Source organism: Malania oleifera, chromosome 1 (genome assembly GCF_029873635.1).
Source record: "Malania oleifera isolate guangnan ecotype guangnan chromosome 1, ASM2987363v1, whole genome shotgun sequence".
Classification (NCBI taxonomy): Eukaryota; Viridiplantae; Streptophyta; class Magnoliopsida; order Santalales; family Ximeniaceae; genus Malania; species Malania oleifera.
This window is the reverse complement of record NC_080417.1, coordinates 145,617,798-145,637,470: the sequence shown is the minus strand read 5'-3', so window position 1 is coordinate 145,637,470 and position 19,673 is coordinate 145,617,798. Positions and strand designations below refer to the sequence as shown.

At 39.8% G+C, this 19,673-nt stretch overlaps 1 protein-coding gene across 1 annotated transcript; it reads right to left on the bottom strand.

Moving 5' to 3' along the window:
• Positions 1–11,749: 11,749 nt before the first annotated feature.
• On the bottom strand, positions 11,750–15,184 carry LOC131145539 (COBRA-like protein 10). The gene is made up of 2 exons (XM_058094686.1): positions 14,112–15,184; positions 11,750–13,474 (listed from the first exon to the last, which is right to left on the bottom strand). The coding sequence occupies exons 1-2, from the start codon at positions 14,662–14,664 to the stop codon at positions 12,057–12,059; spliced, it is 1,971 nt and encodes a 656-aa protein (XP_057950669.1). The 5' UTR covers positions 14,665–15,184; the 3' UTR covers positions 11,750–12,056.
• Positions 15,185–19,673: the final 4,489 nt, after the last annotated feature.

Genomic DNA, 19,673 nt, shown 5'->3' with positions numbered 1-19,673 from the left:
TGAGACCCTGATACACAGTAAATAATTTATTCCTTCTTACTGAGATGTGTCTCACCCAATTTATCTAAATTTTTCAGGGAACAGAGATCGGCCGGGTGATAGAGCTCCATGATAGTAGGGAGCTGAGACCCTGATACAGAGGGTGAGTTTTTGGACTAGGGGAGATGTAATTCCCCTAAAGTTGAATAGTAATTTTTAGTATGGGAAGGTAGTGTGAATATTTGTATGTATGTTGATAGTCTGGGTATTGTATTCTGACTGATATGTGTATATTGTCTTCCGCTGTTAGGTTAAATATAATAAAATACTTTTTACCTGGTACCCAATGCGGGTCGGGTTGTATGGATGGTACTAGGATTGTTGACGTGGCCGATTTGTGCATGTTGTGGATTTATGACGTGATTATTTATTTATTATAAAAAAGAATTGTATGAAAATCGGGGCGTCACATTTTGGTATCAGAGCCTAGGTTGCTAGGTTCTGTAAACTTTAGTAGACAACGGAATACCATACCAGAGTATAGGAGTGGATTTTGATGGAAATAGGAGATGGGTAGATTGAAATGTGAGTTAGTGGTTGTTAGAGGATGAGGTGAGAATTTAGGATTCTATCTTGCGGCCTAGAGACATGAGTGTCGGGGTTGTTTCTGTGTTTTTCCTGGGGTGACGATTTCAGGAAAATCATGGATACTACCGCTGGGTCTTGTTTCTGAGTGGTAGGACTGAATCTTAAATGGGGATTAAGGTGTGGATAGAAGAATAATTTATGAGTTATTGTAGTGTATGGGTTGTGTGATAGTGATTGTATGCTGAGATTAGTTATTTCCTTTGCAGGATGGATCCGGGGAACAGTAACACGAATGCGGGAGGTGATGGAGCAGGACCTTCTAGTATGGGTGGTGCAGACCCTGACGTAGTGTTACGTAGCGTCACTCAACAGGTGATGGCTGAGATGGCCAGTAGCTCGGGGGAGCGGAGCTGTACGATCGAGCAGTTCACACGTATGCGACCCCCATCTTTCGTTGGAGGAGCAGACTCACTAGTAGCAGAGAACTGGGTTCAGGACATAAAGGACATACTGGCAGTCCTATCATGTACAGACGAGCAGAAAGTATTATTTGCTACCTTTAAATTGACCGGGGAGGCAAAACACTGGTGGAGGTCAATGGGAGTACTGGAGGAGCAGAGACTTGACCCTGTAGTGATGATGTGGAGTCGCTTCAGGGAGATTTTCTTCGAGCAGTACTTTCCCGCTACAGTCAGGAGTGCAAAGGCGTCGGAATTTCTGTATCTGACGCAAGGGTCTATGACGGTGCAGCAGTACGCAGCGAGGTTTGTTCAGCTGTCCCGCTTCGCCCCATATATGGTGCCAGATGAGGAGAGGAAGGCGAGGAAGTTTGAGGAGAGCTTGAGGTAGAACCTGTATGAGCAGGTGGTAGGTTTTCGAGCTCAGACTTTCTCGGAGATAGTGGATAGGGCTGCGGTGACTGAGAGCAGCATACAGAGAGGCGCAGCAGCCCAGAGCCAGAGGAAGAGGCCCGCGCCTTCTGATTTTCAGGCAGGGCGCAGTCATGGGCCATGGAGGAGATATGATACCGGAGGAGGATGACGACAGGGAGGAGGAGAGCGAGCAGTACATGGTAGACAAATGCTCCCTCCATGTCCCAGATGTTTGAGGAGGCACCCAGGAGAGTGTCGATCGAGAGAGGTGCTCTATTATCAATGTCACCAGTCTGGGCATATCGCGAGAAAATGCCAGGTACCACCAGCGGTAGCAGCTGCTCCTCGACCATATAGAGGAGGCTACCAGACACCTCGAGGTGGATAGCAGAGGAATACTATGCCAGCACGAGTTTATGCACTGACGCATGGAGATGCTGAGGCGGCGGGAGATGTGGTGACAGGTACGGTTTCAATACTGTCATTTAAAGCTACCGTTTTATTTGATTCTGGGGCGATGCATTCATTTATCGCTCGGGATTATGTAAAATTGTGTGGGTTTGAGCCTCAGCAGTTAGGAATTAGTTTGTCTGTTGCTACGCCGACTGGGGCCGTAGGAGTATGTAGAAAGGTACTCAGGGACTGTCCAGTGGATATTCAGGGGAGGTTTTTGTTGGCTAATCTGGTGGTTTTAGACATGCATGGGTTTGAGGTAATCTTGGGTATGGATTGGCTAGCTGCCCACTATGCCAGCATTGATTGCCATCAGAGAGTGGTAGTATTCAGACCTCCAGAGGGACAAGAGTACAGATTCATGGGATCACGTGTGCGCACCCCACCTCAGTTACTATCTGCTATTCAGGCACGTGTATTGTTATCAGAAGGTTGTCAGGGATATTTAGCCTATGTGAAGGCACTATCAGAAGGGGAGCTGAGGATGAAGAATATCCCGGTGGTGAGGGATTTTCCTGATGTATTCCCCGAGAATTTGCCAGGACTACCTCCTGATCGTGAGGTAGATTTTGTTATTGATTTGGTTCCGGGGACAGCGCTGATTTCCAAGGCGTCGTATAGAATGTCACCGACAGAGCTGAAAGAATTGAAAGAGCAGTTGCAGGAACTGTTAGATAAGGGGTTCATTAGGCCCAATGTGTCACCCTGGGGAGTACCGGCTTTATTTGTGAGGAAGAAGGATGGCTCGATGAGGTTGTGCATCGACTACCAGGAAATAAACAAAGTGACTATCAAGAATAAATACCCGCTCCCGCGTATCGATAATTTGTTTGACCAGTTACAGGGGACACAGATCTTTTCAAAGAGAGACTTACGCTCCGGGTACCATCAGGTGAAAGTCAAGGTGGAAGATGTTCTGAAGACGGCATTCAGAACACGGTATGGTCACTATGAATTTCTAGTTATGCCGTTTGGGTTGACGAATGCTTCTGCAGTGTTTATGGACCTAATGAACAGGGTCTTTCACCAGTACTTGGATAAGTTTGTGGTAATATTTATTGATGATATACTAGTGTATTTGAAGAGCCCAGAGGAGCATGAGGAGCATCTAAGTATAGTACTTCATGTATTGCGAGAAAAGAAGCTTTATGTGAAGCTCAAGAAATGTGAGTTCTGGCTGGAACAGGTTACCTTCCTTGGACACGTCATATCCAAGGGTGGTATTTCTATTGATCCGAGTAAGATTGAGGCGGTAGTAGATTGGGTACGACCAAAGAATGTGCACGAGATCAGGAGTTTCCTGGGATTGGCTGGGTACTACCATGGGTTTGTTGAGGGCTTCTCTAGATTGTCAGGCCCATTTACCCGATTGACTAGGAAGGGAGTAAAGTTTGAGTGGTCTGATGAATGTGAATAGAGCTTCTAGGAATTAAAGCAGCGACTTATCACTACACCTGTGTTGACGATTCCTTCAGGAGAAAAGGGGTTTGTAATTTACAGTGATGCGTCCCATAAAGGGCTCATATGCGTGTTGATGCAGCGAGGGAGAGTGATAGCCTATGCCTTACGAAAGTTGAAAGAATATGAGAAGAACTACCCTACCCATGATCTGGAGTTGGCAGCGGTTGTTTATGCGCTAAAGATTTGGAGGCACTATCTATATCGGGGGGTAGGTGTGAGATATTTACTGACCATAAGAGTTTAAAGTATTTCTTCACTCAAAAGGAATTAAATATGAGGCAGAGGAGATGGCTGGAGCTAATAAAGGATTGCGACTACACTATCAGCTACCACCCAGGAAAGGCTAATGTGGTCGCTGATGCTTTGAGTCGAAAATCAGTGGATTTATCTGTATCTACAGTGGAGATTCAGCATCCGATTCAGATGGATCTGGAGAGGCTTGGTGTGGAGCTAGTAGAGGGCGATCACCAGGCATTCATTGCTGACTTGGTTTTGCAGTCGACTCTACAGGAGAGGATTAAAGCAGCCCAGAGGAATTACATAGAATTAGTAGAGCTTGTGGGAAAGGAACATGATGGTTAGGAACCAAAGTTCAGCATTTCAGATGATGGAGCCTTGAGGTTCCACACCAGGTTATGCGTTCCTGCCGATCCTGAGATCAAGAGGGTCATTCTGGAGGAAGCACATCGATCCATATATACTGTACATCTGAGTAGCACTGAAATGTACAGGGATCTCCAAGAGTCTTTCTGGTGGAGCAACATAAAGAGGGAGGTAGCTCAGTTTGTGAATCAGTGTTTGACGTGCCAGCAAGTGAAGGCTGAGCACCAGAGACCGGTGGGATCATTGCAGCCACTTCACATTCCTGAGTGGAAGTGGATGCATATAGCGATGGATTTCGTCTCAGGATTACCGCCAGCATTGTATGGACAGGACGCTATTTAGGTAGTGGTGGATCGATTGACGAAGACTGCCCACTTTTTGCCGATCAGAGTTAGCTACTCCATGGACAGATTGGCTGAGTTATACATCCAGGAGATAGTTAGACTCCACGGCGTCCCAGTGTCCATAATTTCAGATAGAGACCCATGGTTCACATCTTGGATTCTGCAAGGGGCTATGGGTTCTCAGTTGTCGTTCAGCACGTCGTTTCATCGTCAGACAGAGAGGACGATACAGATTCTGGAGGATATGCTACGAGCATGTATGTTGGACTTTGGAGGTCGTTTGATACAGTATTTGCCAGTAGTTGAGTTTGCATATAACAACAGCTACCAGGCCAGCATTGGGATGGTACCGTATGAGGCATTGTATGGCAGGAGGTGTCGATCCTTGTTGTATTGAGATGAGGTTGGAGAGAGACAAGTATTGGGGCCAGAGCTGATACAGCAGACTCAGGATAAAGTCAGACTCATCAGAGACAGGATCAAGACAGCGCAGAGCCGGTAGAAGAGTTATGCTGATACTCGTCGGTGAGAATTGGAGTTTGACACAGGATATCACGTATTCTTGAAGGTGGCACCACTGAAGGGTGTTATGAGGTTCGGGATGAATGGTAAGTTGAGCCCTAGGTATATTAGACCATTCAAGATTTTTGAGAAAGTGAGTCCAGTTGCCTATCGTTTGGCATTACCACCGGTCCTATTTAGGATCCATGACATATTCCACATTTCTATGCTAAGGAAATACGTCCCAGACCCCTCCCATGTGATCATATATGAGGCACTGGAGTTGGGTGATACTTTAGCTTATGAGGAAGTGCCAGTGCAGATTCTTGACTGGAAGGAACAGGAGCTACGCGCGAAGAAGATTCCACTGGTAAAAGTTTTATGGCGCAACCATGCCATTGAGGAGGCTTCCTGGGAACTAGAGGATCAAATGCACCCGAGATATCCGCACTTATTCAATGGAGTTTAGCCAGTTAGAGTAAAAAGAATAATATTGTGTAGTTTCTATTTGTATAGTGTAATATAGGATAGATAGGGTTTTCAGTTTTTGAAACGTGAATGGTTTTGGGAGAATTTTGAATAGTAGTAATCTCTCAGAGCCCTCGTTGTAACCACGGTATTCCTCCGCCATAAGTGAGGGTAATCAATAAACATTGGAAGTGTTTTCGCTAAGGAAGGGAAACAGAGGAATGACAAATTTCGAGGACGAAATTTTTATAAGGAGGGGAGAATGTAAAAACCCCAAAAACAGAGATATAAAAAAATTAGTGGATTGATTTCCAAAAAAAAAAAAATTAAAAAAAATAATAAATAAATAATAATTAATTAATTAAATTTTTAATTAATTAACTAATTAATTAATCGGATTTAAAAGAAAAAGAAAAAAACTTTAATTAAAATTTTTTTTTTTATTAATAAAATATATTATTATTATATTAATTAAATATATTAATATTATTATTATTATTATTATTTCCTGAAGCCTGGAAGCTTCAGGCTTCTTCAAGATTTTTTTTTCTTCTTCTTCTTCTTCTTCTTCTTTCCTTTCTTCTTCTTTTATTTTCCTTTTCCTGCGCGTGCAGGCTCATTCTCTCTCCTCACGTTCTCTCTCCCTCTCTCCTCAATTTCGTGGCGGATTTTCACCCGATCGAAAATCCAAAGATACCACTGGACTCTATTCGCCGCTACCGTCATTTCTACCGGAGCGGATCGGTAGTAGGAGCGGTGTAGGCATATTCCCTGGGATAATTCATTTTTCCCTTTTTCTTTATTTTCTTGCAAAATATAAGTTCAATTGACGAACGGACACCACCACGAAAATCTAGGGATGATTCTCTACAAGTCTAGTAGAACAGAATTCTCGTGGGGGTGTCGGGCTAAAACCCCAAATTTGGGGTGCAGGGGTTATTAAGGGGCTTATTTTTAATTAATTAGCATTAATTTAGAAATGCTAAAATATTGTGCATTTTGGGTTGAAATAGGATTTCTAGAATTTAGGACCCGGTTGAGCGCCGCGGGTATAATTTTGGGACCCGCAGGCAAAATTTAGAAAATTAAGTGGGCATTTTAAATAATAGTTTAAATATTAATTTGAGGTATATGGGGCCTAGGGAAGGCTAGATGAGTATTATTTTGGAGAAATAGATTAATTAATTTGAGAAAAATGCAAATTGCAAGAGTTAAATTTTGGGCGCCAAGGGTGTGAGATTTTGGGATTCTAGCGAGACTCTTAGTAGGCCAGGTAAGGGGAATAAATTATATCAGTGTTTTTAGAATTAATATTTGAATGAATACGTGAAATTGAGCATATGATATTTTGTCTGAAAATTATTATTATATAAATATCAGATAAATTGTGTGGCATTTGAGTAATTGTAAATTGTGATATTTTGGAGTGTAAAATATAATAATGTGTAATTTCTAAGAAAATATTGAAATGAGAATTACTGATCTGATTAGTGAAAAATAATGTAATATGGTATTATTATATGAGTAGAAATGTTTTTCCTGGAAAATGGGGTTTTGTGAATTATTGATATTGGAAAATAATGAAATGTGGTATTTATTTGTGAGTGGAAATTATTTGCATGAGAAATGAGTATTTTGGGAAAATGTGAAAAATACATGAAATATGATATATGATATTACGAGATGATGAAATGTGCATAGAAAATGATGAGAATATTTATATTGAACTGAATTGTGATATACTGGAATATAATTGATGAAATGCCAATACCGTATAATGATTGCAGGTATGTGGTGGTAAACCCTGTTGGATGGTTATGATATTTAGTACGGTACCATTGCGAGTGGTGTTAGTGTAACCACATGGACTCTTGGAGCATGTGGCGTGACAGTCGACTGTGTCATTGTGTAGGGTTGTTGGGCCCCCTGAGTCCGGATTAGGGTTATTGGCCGGCCAGTCGTACTACAGACGCGATATGTGATATGATATTTGATCTAACCGGGTCGGCCAACCGCGATTAGATCCAGCCTTCGGGTCGCACAACCTTGACCATGGGGGGAAGCATGGCGTGTATAGAAAGATCCTCGGGGTGGCCATGAGTTATAGACGCGATGTTGGTATTTGATACAGAGGATACTCATGAGTCGGAAAGTAAAGTGGAAATGAAAAGTGAAAGAATGATTAAATTGGCTAAAATGAGGAATGAAAGAAAGAATGGAAATTGAGAAATAAAGAATGATAAAATTGAGAAATGGAACAGTGTGAGTTAATAATATAAATAATTAAGGTGAAGTGAAACTCTCCGCCTGAGGGCTTACTGAGTAAGATGAGTGCCCTAATGGGTATCAGATGTGGTCATACCCGGCTGCATAACATGTTAGGGCAGAGGGAAGCTACCTGTATGGGCGGGTAATCTTCCCTATTCTCAACAACTTTGCGGGTAAATATGTGTTGGAAATCATTAAATTTGATAAATGATTTTAAAGCTTATAAAAGCTTGTGTTGTATATCTATATGATTATGTGTATGTGAATATCAGTGTATTTTTTCAGATGAAATGGTGATTTGAAAAGTAAAGTGTATTATAATTGTACTCATTTGGCCACACACTGTAAATAATTTATTCCTTCTTACTGAAATGTGTGTCACCTAATTTATCTAAATTTTTCAGGGAACAGAGACCGGCCGGGTGATAGAGCTCCGTGATAGTAAGGAGCTGAGACCCTGATACACAGGGTGAGTTTTTGGACTAGGGGAGATGTAATTTCCCTCGAGTTGAATAGTAATTTTTAGTATGGGAAGGTAGTGTGAATATTTGTATGTATGTTGATACTCTGGGTATTGTATTCTGACTGATATGTGTATATTGTCTTCCACTGTTATGTTAAATATAATAAAATAGTTTTTACCCGGTACCCAATGCGGGTCGGGTTGTATGAATGGTACTAGGATTGTTGACGTGGCCGATTTATGGATGTTGTGGATTTATGACGTGATTATTTATTTATTATAAAAAAAGTTGTACGAAAATTGGGGCGTCACATAAAGAGTGCAATGGCTTATACCTGCTGGAAGATAGCAATTCTGTTTCTTCTTTTATTTCATCTGTTTCTTCTGTTAATAAAACTCTACCACATATATGGCATTTGAGGTTCGGACATCCTTCCAATACCAAGTTGTCTTTACTCAAGTCAAACAATGTACAAATTTGTGATTCAAGTGAAGATTTCTTTTGTGATGTTTGTCCTCTTGCCAAACAAAAACAATTGCTGCCTTTCAATAAAAGTTTACATACTTCCTAGAATTGTTTTGATTTGATTCATTGTGATTTGTGGGGTCCATTTTCTGTATCTACTATTGATTCTTGCAAGTACTTCCTCACTATAGTGGATGATCATTCTAGATGTACATGGGTTTACTTGTTAAAGCACAAATCACAAACTCAATCCATATTAGAACAATTTTGTATCATGGTTGAAACTGAATTTTCTAGAAGAGTGAAGATAATTTGAACTGATAATGGAACTGAATTTATCATGAGTGATTTTATTGCTAAAAGGGGCATTTTTCATCATTTAAGCTGTGTTGAGACTCCTCAACAAAATGCAATTGTAGAAAGGAAACATCAACATATCTTAAATGTAGCTAGGTCACTTATGTTCCATTCACATTTACCTTTACATCTTTGGGGACATTGTGTTTTAACTGCTGTATATCTGATCAATAGGATTCCCAGTACACCTCTATCACACAAAACTCCTTATGAGGTTCTTTATAGCAGTCCTCCTTCTTATGATCATCTAAGAATTTTTGGTTGCCTTTGTTATGCTTCTACATTAGCACATAACATATCTAAATTTGCAACAAGAGCAAGGAGATGTATCTTTCTAGGCTATCCTTTTGGCATAAAAGGTTATAAAGTCTTAGACTTGTCTACAAATTCAGTTTTCATATCCAGAGATGTGGTTTTTCATGAAAACATATTTCCTTACATTGAAGGTAAAGCTTCAATTTCAGATCCTTTTGATTCAATTACTGAAATTAATAACCTTGCATCTTCTAGCTCAGGAAATGAATTTTTTGTCACTCCTATTCCTATCCAAGATGAGTCTATTCCTTGTTTAAATTCTGCTTCTAATTCTGCTCCAGTTCAGGATTCTGAGGTATCTACTGCAGTTCCTTCTTTGCTCGTGCCTACAGTTCCTATTCCTATCACTCCAATACCTGTTTCTACATCAACTCATGAATCACCATCAGCACCTATCAGAAGATCATCTCGACAATCTACTAAACCAACATATTTGCAGGATTATGCTTGTGCCGCAACTCATGTTTCTGGTGCAGCTTATGATGTGGCTGATGGACTCACTTATTCCCATTTAGAATCTCCCTATCATTCATATCTACTAGCAGTTAATTCTTTACCTCAAGAGCCACAATTTTTATTTCAAGCTGTTAAAAATCCTTTATGGAGATCAGCAATGGACAAGGAAATTCAGGCTCTTGAACAGAATGAAACTTGGGAACTTATGACATTACCTCTTAGAAAAATTCCTATTGACTGTAAGTGGGTATATAATATTAAACTGAATTCTAATGGAACAGTGGAAAGCTACAAGGCTAGACTTGTGGCTAAAGGGTATACACAACAGGAAGGCATTGATTTTCTTGAAACATTTTCTCCAGTTGCTAAGACAGTAATTGTTCGAGTACTTCTTGCTTTAGCAGCTGCCAGGAGTTGGCCTCTTCACCAATTAGATATAAACAATGCTTTTTTATATGGGGATTTACATGAAGAAGTATATATGTCATTACCTCCTGGTTTTCACAGTAAGGGGGGGCCTTCAATTGCTTGTTCTTCTTCACAATCATCTAATACTGTTGTCTGCAAGTTGCTTAAATCTCTTTATGGTCTGAGACAAGTTTCAAGACAATGGTATACGAAATTGTCATCTGTTATTCAGCAGCTTGGTTTTGTTCAATCGACTGCTGATAATTCTCTTTTTGTTCATGCCAAAGGTTCTTTATTCACAGCTTTATTGGTTTATGTGGATGACATGATCATAACAGGAAATGATCCCATTTGTGTAGCAAATTTAAAGTCTGTGCTGGATGCTAAATTTGGAATTAAAGATCTTGGATCAGTTAAGTTCTTCTTAGGACTTGAAATTGCTAGAGAAAAAGGGGGAATAAGCTTAAATCAAAGAAAGTTTGTTTTAGACATTTTAAAGGAAACAGGTATGATGGGTTTGTAAACCTGCTAAGTCTCCAATGGAGCAACAATTAAAATTGTCAAAGGACAATGGTGAACTTCTATCAGATTCAGGAAAGTATAGAAGGCTCATAGGAAAATTGATGTACTTAACACTCAGCAGACCAGATATTACATGTGCTGTGAATAGGCTAAGTCAGTTTTTGGCCAAACTGAGAATTCCTCATATGCAAGCTACAACAAGAATTCTGCAATACATCAAGGGGACACCTGGACAAGGAATTTTATTTCCTAGTGGTTCAGATTTACAGTTAAAGGCATATTGTGATGCTGATTGGGCTGGATGTCTAGATACAAGGAAGTCTCTTACTGGATATTGTGTGTTTCTTGGAGATGCTTTGATTTCTTAGAGATCAAAGAAGCAATCAATGGTATCAAGATCTTCAGCTGAAGCTGAATATAGATCTATGGCAAGCACTACTTGTGAAATTACTTGGATTTTATTTTTACTAAGAGATTTACAAGTTAAGCATGAAAAATCAGTTCTACTTTACTGTGACAACCAGGCAGCTTTGCATATAGTTGCAAATCCAGTATTTCATGAACGATTAAAACATATAGAAGCGGATTGTCGTATTGTTAGAAACAGAGTTCTAGATGGTACGATCAAAACTTTTCATGTTGCATCTAAAAATTAGTTTGCTGACATTTTTACTAAGGCACTTGGCGTAGACAACCATATTAGAATGATCAAGAAGCTGAGTTTGATTAATATCTTTGCTCATCAAGTTGAATATCCAGATTGTACTTTGGATGATCAAGCAGCAAGAGCTTTGCTCTTGAGGGGGGGGTGTTAAACTTAATGAGCCAATCACTAATGCTGATATTACTGGAAATGCTAGTAATGCTGGGGTGTTAAGCTCAGTGAAAGAAAAATCAGTAATTCAAGAACAGAGCATGGAAGATGAAGAACTACTGCCTGTGATATAATTCTTATAACCATTGGTAGCTTTAGTAAAAATATTTGTAACAGTTTTTTTTTTAACAGAAATTGTTTTATTTGTTAGCCAGCACTTGTATATCAAGCTGGTTGGGCATATGTAAAATTTACAATTTCCTTTTGCATCTTCATCTTGATAATCTGAAAGTATATTCAGTTTTTTATAGATTGAAAAAGAAATATCGACTCTCCAACTATCTGAGAAAAATCTTTACATTCTAAGAGCGTCTGAATTGATTGCAATTAATGTACAAATTAAAAGAACTATTTGTAGACTATAAGATTCAAACAAATTATCATAAATATCTTGTTACTTTGTTACAATTTTTCATCTGCTTCTGAAGACATCTTACAATAAGCGAAGACTTTAAAATCATGGCTGCACAGTTCTCTCATTCCCTATCAGCAAAACTGCCGAAAATGTTGCCCCCACGTTTGACACAACCATAATTTGAGGAGAACAGTGTAAATTTGTTCAAGGAGGAGATCTTATTAATGAATGGAATCCACACAATTCAATATCCTAATTCCCCCCACAAATGCATCAGCTTGATTGAGGAACCTCCCACCAGGCTTAATGGAAGCGATCCACAATCAGTACAAAGGTCACAATTGTGAGGAAAATCAGCTGTGGGAAATTAACAAGGGACCGAGACCCACTTCCCGTGGGGAAATTGGGGGGAAGTGAGCACTCTTCCCCATTGAAAAACACCTTGGTTGGGAATCCATCTCCCCTCGCTATATTTATGCCCGGTGTTAACTTCTTCTTGAAAGAGATCACCGATTGCTGCTTCCCAGGTACTCGCGGATCATGCAAGGGATCAGTCCCATTTGTCTCCCCCATCAAGAAGTTCAAACCAGGCAAGCCTTGGAAGAAAATGGTGTCGTTGAGATCTGGGAGCTTTGTCCCATTGAAGGAGTAGACATTTTCATAACCTGGAAAAGCATTTTTCATTTGAATTGCCGTGAACCAGTCCTCGAAAGAGTAATCATCCCAATTGAAGAGTGTAATCCGAGCTGTCCATCCATCCCTATAATCAGAAGAAATGTGCCAGTTGATGCTAACTCCGCAGTTATCTGGACATGGCAATGTATTTGGAACAGGGAAGTGCTTAATTTTAGCCCAAGCTTGAGCCATTGTTGTTCTATTCTCAAAAGGCACGAGAAGAGCCTCTGAAGGGAGCAGCAATGGCCGGGCATTTGCGTTGCAAGTGTCTGTGTCATCACAACCACAGGCACAAGTATTGCAGGGAATTGCAGAGTCATTGTAGTATGCAGAAAATGAAATACAGCACCGCGACTGCTTGACCTTTGGACGGGTGATGTTGCACACCACTTGCCAACTTGCAACAGCACTGGTCGTGGACATAAGCCCAGTCCAGTCAGGAAACTCTGTTGCATCAACCCTGATTGGAGGGCCACACTTGTACTCCGGATTCAAAACGCCATTGATCTTCCACTTCTCGGGTGGGTAAAGGGCAGTTCTGTTCATATCTGGGGGCATTTTGTAGACTTGTAGCTGGAATATGGCTCTGGCCTTGCTGGGATCCATTGTGCTAGGAAGAAGACTACCATTTCTGCAGCAGTAGGGTAAGTTCCCGACTTTGTCATCATTGGCTTTAGTTGGGGGAAGATCAGCAATGACAGGGTGTTTCTCACAGTTCATGACATTCGAGAAGTCTAAGTCTTTGTAGTACTGTCCAGCAGCGCCATAGATGCAATCAGAGTAGTCCCTTTTGTGAGTGTAGGCTCCTCGCATGGTGTTAATGAACTCTCCCCTCATCCATTCCCAAGTCAAGTTCCAGTGATCAAGGCGGCCGAGGGGATTGTTGTTGTCAATAGTGACCTGGGCGAGGTAGTTTCCTTGGAAGGCTTGGATTACATCATAACTGAAGGAGAGATCACCATTCTGGCGAGGCAAATACTTGGTAGCATTCAGGGGTTTAGCCTTGAATTTTGGGTCCTTTGCACAACATACATACATTGAGGACCCTGTAAATGCAAAAAGCTGAACTTCAGACGAGAGAGCCTTTTATATGGATTATCAAAAAGGAATCAACCCGTAAGAAAAGAGCATGGACTAGTTTGAACCATGTTTGCCTATCTCTTTGCTTAAAATTTACAAAGTCGACGTATAAATCAGAGGAATACTTAAAAGTTTAATTAAAAGCAGCAAGCAAATTATGACTGGGGTCTTTTTCTTTCCCTACCATGAGAATGCAAGATATACCAAAAATTAAAAATGGTGTTCTCCCCCACCAATAAAAAAAAAAGGAAGAAAGAAAAAACAACTTTGCTATTTGGCCGAGGGAGAAAAAATATAAAGAACGTCCACAAATCTGCATAGGCAACAAATCCAAAGATTGGTTCACATTGAATAAATTTCCAACCATAGATCGAAACGACATGGCCATACATGCTGCTTATGAATGAAACAACCGGAAGATCCAATGGATAAATTAATAATTGGTCTAAAAGCCTAACCCCAAACAAACGATTTTTGTGTTTTGGACAGGCGTTTTCATTTCCTTCTTTCATTTCCACTTAAGAACGCATCTTTTTGAGAAAATCTCATTCCCAAAACAGAACAAAAGAAAAAAGAACATTAAAAGATATTAAGAATGCTTACGGCGAACAGTGGGAGCCGGGCACTTGAACCCATCATTCTGGAGCCGAATCGTCTTCGGCATCGGAATTCCCGGTGGCTTCACCCCGAACTGCGTTCCGGTTATGTCTATCTGCGTCTGAATCTGGGTCAAGTCCCCCGCCGTCTCAATCGATGTCTTCAAATCCGCCTGAGGATATCCCGACAGGTACGTTCCGTTCCCGACGGCCGCCGGGAAATCGGTTCCGTCCATGATCACAACCCCGCCCGCCGACACCAGTATTTCCTTGTGCTGAAACCCAATGAAAATCTTCCATGCGTTCAGATCCGTCGTCCCCGTGTTCAGAATCCTCGCCGTCGACTTGAAAGCCCATGCCTGCGCCGACGCATTCTTCACATGCGGGAATTCCTTCTCCCGCGAGATGAAGTTGTACGACAGGAAGATCCCGTCGCAGTTTTCTTCCGCCGGCGGCGGTGGCGTAGTATCACCGTCATCGTCTTGGGCTTCGCATACCAGAACCCTGAAGCAAAACAAGAATGACAAAACGAGGAAGAAGAACACCGGTTTCGGTGGCATTTTTTATTCTTGTTTCGAACAACCCAGTGGAGTTGCAGGTGTGCAAACAACTGGGGGCCGGATTAATGATGATGGGGGAGAAGGGTCATGGGGGAGATGGGTCGGAACCCAATCGCCCGCGGCGGCGAGAGAAGGCGGGAGCTGGGGTAGAGAGGGAGGAAATGGAGGGGGTGTCTGATTAAAGAAACCCAATTGGGAGAGTAGGAGGAAATGGTTAAAAATTGACATGTTGCGAGACTGATTCGGAAGAAATCTCTTCCTCTAGTTTTAGCGACAGAATCGGAGGTGAGAGAGGGAGAGCAGAGACAGAGTAGAAATGGCGTTGCGTTGGTGGACTGGTCTTGGATTTGAGGACGTTGGAACGGCGTCGCCTGTGGCTGCCAATGCAGCATTGGTGTTGTCTTCTGATGGTCTCCTGCTGCTGTCCTGGGCGGCTAATTTGGGATGGAGGTAAAATAGGACAGTCTGGCTCCCTCCCGGCTCCGGGAGGCCTCAACCTTAACCTCTCCATCCAGCAAGCAATGCTATTTTAACGGGCCTCGTGACCATTACGGGTTACGTGGCCCCGTTTCTTGTGTAGTAACGTGGCACGTCATTATTTAATTTACTAAAAAAATATAAAAATTATTAAGAAAGATACAAATGTCATCCGATATCTTCCATCCTTGTTTTTCTACCCCAATAAATATTTTACTATCCTTATTGTCCTATAAAAGGGCGGCCTTCATCTCTCATTTGGAACACACACATTGCATGCTTGCATACACATTTGCATGCTTAAAGTAAGAAAGTATATGGAAAGAGGAGGAAAGATAAAGAAAAGAGAGATATCTTATACAAGATTGGAGATATTTTGTATAAGATCGGTTCCAAATCATATTCCTCCAAAGACAATGAAATTTTTTATCCCATCCGCCAATGGAGTAGGCATAGTTGAACAATATAAATTTCTGTTTCATCTCTATTCATTTTCTTGTATTTTTTATAACACATTATCAGCACGAGATTCTAACTATCTAAGATATTTCTTTAAATTCCATTTAATTTATTTCTTATAATTTTTACCCCACACAAGTATAATATTCTCTAAAAGAGAATATGTCCTTCAAAGTTTAAATATACCGATCTCCACAAGAGATGGTAAGATAGTCCTCCTGAAGAGGCTATATATTTAAATCTCAAGTGTATATATATATATATGTAATCTCTTGAAGAGATAGACCTCCTGAAAAGACTATGTATCTAACCTCCATAAGAAAATGGTAAATATTTACCTTCTAAAAAGGGTATATTTTTAACCTCCTAAAGAGATGTTAAATTCGACCTCCTGAAAAGATGAAGTGTTTATCCTCCAGATGATATTTGTGACACCCTGAAAATTTTACCGCTCCGATACCACATTGTAACGTCCCGAGTCCGAAATTGGGGCTCAAAGGGCTATTTCGTCCATATAAATTATTTCCTGTAATAATCTCCAATACCATAAATACACCCACCCTAAAAAGGGAATCCTGGGTGTTCCTGTCATTACTGAATATAAAACATATAGTAGAAGAAAAACCACCTCAAAACACATTACCAGAGTTCTAATGGTCCCAATTACACATATGAAACTCCCTGTCATTTTATTACAACCCAAAATAACAAAACAAGATATCTGGTGTCTCACCAGTTCTGACAATCACTACCAACAGTTTAATCCCAACCCCGTAGTACGCTAGGCTCGATTCACTATAGGACCTGAAAAATGAGATGGATATTGAGATGAGATACTTCTCAGTAAGACGGATTAGATTATTATCAGTGTGTGGCTAACATGAGTTTCTGTGTGAACATAATACTTCCATCATTTAACTGTATATGAAATGGCGTTTTAAAACTATACTGACCTATATAATTGAAAATACATAATTTCTAGATAACATACTATTGGCTCAATATAGCCCCTCTTTAGTAAATTTGCCCATATATGCATAGAAGAGACAAGTTGAACTGCTGAACTAGTATCGTCATGCTTTCCCAACGACATGCTTCCCCCCATGATGGGTTGTACAGTCCGAAAACTAAACTTAGCATATGGCCAGCCGACCATAGTTTAGTCAAAGTAGGTTACACCCTATACCCAGAATGCCCATTGGGAGAGTCACCTAAAACCTCATCGGGAGGGGTCTCCCAGAACATCATCGAGAGTGGTCTCCCAGAACATCATCGAGAGTAGTACTGTACTCAGGCCACAAATCGACTATCCATCATCACACTATCTGTAACGACCTGCTTAATAAACTGGGTTTATATATATATACTATCATAATCTACATGCTCTGATACCATACTGGATTAAATCTAATCATTAACCTAAGCAGCGAGAAGCAGAAATCACATTAACATAACCATATGAAAATATATACAATACAATATCATACAATACTAGAGTACTAACCTGTTTCCCAAAATATACACATATATATGTTCCCCAAAATACCCTCAACTATGCTGGGATATACAAAAATCCTCCACAATACTCACTTCACTGACAGGGCACTATTGAAGCCCCTCTATCTACGAGCCTGGTCTGCTCGCCTACCTGGATCACCTGAAAAATGATTCAACATTAGGATGAGTCAATGATCAATAAGACGAAATATGTTATTACTAGTGAGTGGCAAATGAGCTACAGTATTATAAAAATCTATTTTCATATAATCATGTATAACTGGGTACGTAAGTACAGTACAAATAATAAAATACACCACTCTTTCCATGTTACTTAACATAACAGTATTGTATGTTACTATTCAAAATTTTTCTAGTGTACATAAGTATGTTCCTTGTTTTTGTAAAGCTATATATACGTAATAGTAACTGAAAACTTTCCCTGTGGATAACTGTGTGTCATGATTTAACCTCTCATGACAAGGTTGTGCGGCCTGTAAGCGGGATTTACCCTGACTGGCCAACAAAGAATAAATCATTATACTTCATCGGTCTGATTTGCCCACCTCAACCCATATCTGATGGGGATCTTGTCCATGTCAAGGGCTTAGGTGATCGACCTACTACCACGTATTATCTAAATAGGTGGTTGCACTCATAACATAAATATCTGTAACAACGGTACCGTGCTCTGTAATTGCATAGTCCAGCAGGGTCTGATACTATATAATATATCTCTATATACAACTATCTGATTTACCAAGATTCTGAAATAACCATAATAACCATGATACTGAATAAACTGTAACTGTAATTCATACGTCATAATATTGAGAACTATATAATCATAACACTGAAACTGCATAATCATAATACTGAAATTCGTATAATCATGGTGTTGAAATTTGTATAATCATGGTACTAGAATTCGTATAATCATGGTACTAAAATTCATAAAATCATGGTACTAAAATTCAAAAAATCATGGTATTGAAATTCATAAAATCATGGTACTGAAATTCGTAAACATATCTCCATACTATATTCATATTCTCAAGCCACACCATACTTTAATATATAATTTTCATAATTTAATAAATTATATAATATTTTAAAAATACCTAGCATAGCATATTTTCCTTACCTGACTACTAAAAAGCCCCTATGGTATACTAACCTAATACCCGTAGGGCTTCCTACACAACACCCTGAAAATAATATTTTCCATAACAAAATATCAGTATTTTTTCACCTACATCATTTCCTATAACTGTAAAAAGGCCCTGAATTTGGGATGAAATCCAACTTTATTTCACCAACGATCCGCTTTGGCAGACTTGCAGAGAACTTCGCCAGGAGTGTCGTGGTGGCTTCGGATCATCGATCCGACAACTGGCAGGGCTGAAATCGAAGAGAGGAGTGAGAGGGGCTGTAGGGAAGAGAGAGGAGAGAGAGAGAGCACTGAAATTTGAATAAAAATCCAAGTTTGCTTTATTTATAGGGCCAGATTCATCGATGAGACACGTCACCTCGTCGACGAATCCTTCAGTAAATTCGTCAACGAATTCCTGTATTCGTCGACAAAATTCAGAGTAGCCCAAATTCGTCTCTCAGTATTTTCTCATCAACGAAATCCTGAAGACCTTCGTCGACGAAACCTTGTATTCGTCGATGAAGTCTGGCAATTCCCTAAATTTTTTTTATTTTTTTTTATTATTATTATCTCCAAAATGCAATGTCGTCAACAAAGTCTACGGCCTCCTTCTGTTCATGTTTCCATTTTCTCTCCCTCTTTATTATTAAAATATTATTATTCTTCGGGTCATTACACTATCTGTAACGACCCAAAAATTATACCATTTTTTTTTACCTATTTACTCTAATACCCCTGAATTATCTGTTATAACCTCTCCGGCCCCAAATGAGCACCGAGGAAACCCTGCTCATATTACATACCTAAGCAGTGGAAAACATAAAAACATACATCCATATTTATAATACCAGAATCCAGTTTTTCCCCAAAGCATAATTACATAATTACACATCATCCCAGTATCATATACCCAACACTCCTGGTTACTACTCAAAAATAGAATCTCATATTAAAACTTACCCTACAAATAGGGTAGTGTACTCGCCCTCCCTATCTGTGAACTTGATCCACTCGTCTAACTGGATCACCTAAAAAATATTAAATCACTGGGATGAGACAACGTTCAGTAAGAGGAAATATGATATTACTAGTGTGTGACAACTATGCTTACAAACATATTATACTGACAAATAACTGAAACTAAATTTAGCTGGCAAAACATCGCATAGTACATCGTACCCTCATATAGTTTAAAATACAACGGACATCTCTGAGTACTATTTATTCATAATTCTAGTACTAAAGAATATCTGTTGTTGTTGTTTAAATCTATTTACATAAAAGTAACTGTGATAATACTACTGGAAAACTATATATCATGATTTAACCTCTACCACTCCGCATATAGTTTAAAATACAACTAACATCTCTGAGTACTATTTATTCATAATTCTAGTACTATAGAATATCTGTTGTTGTTTTG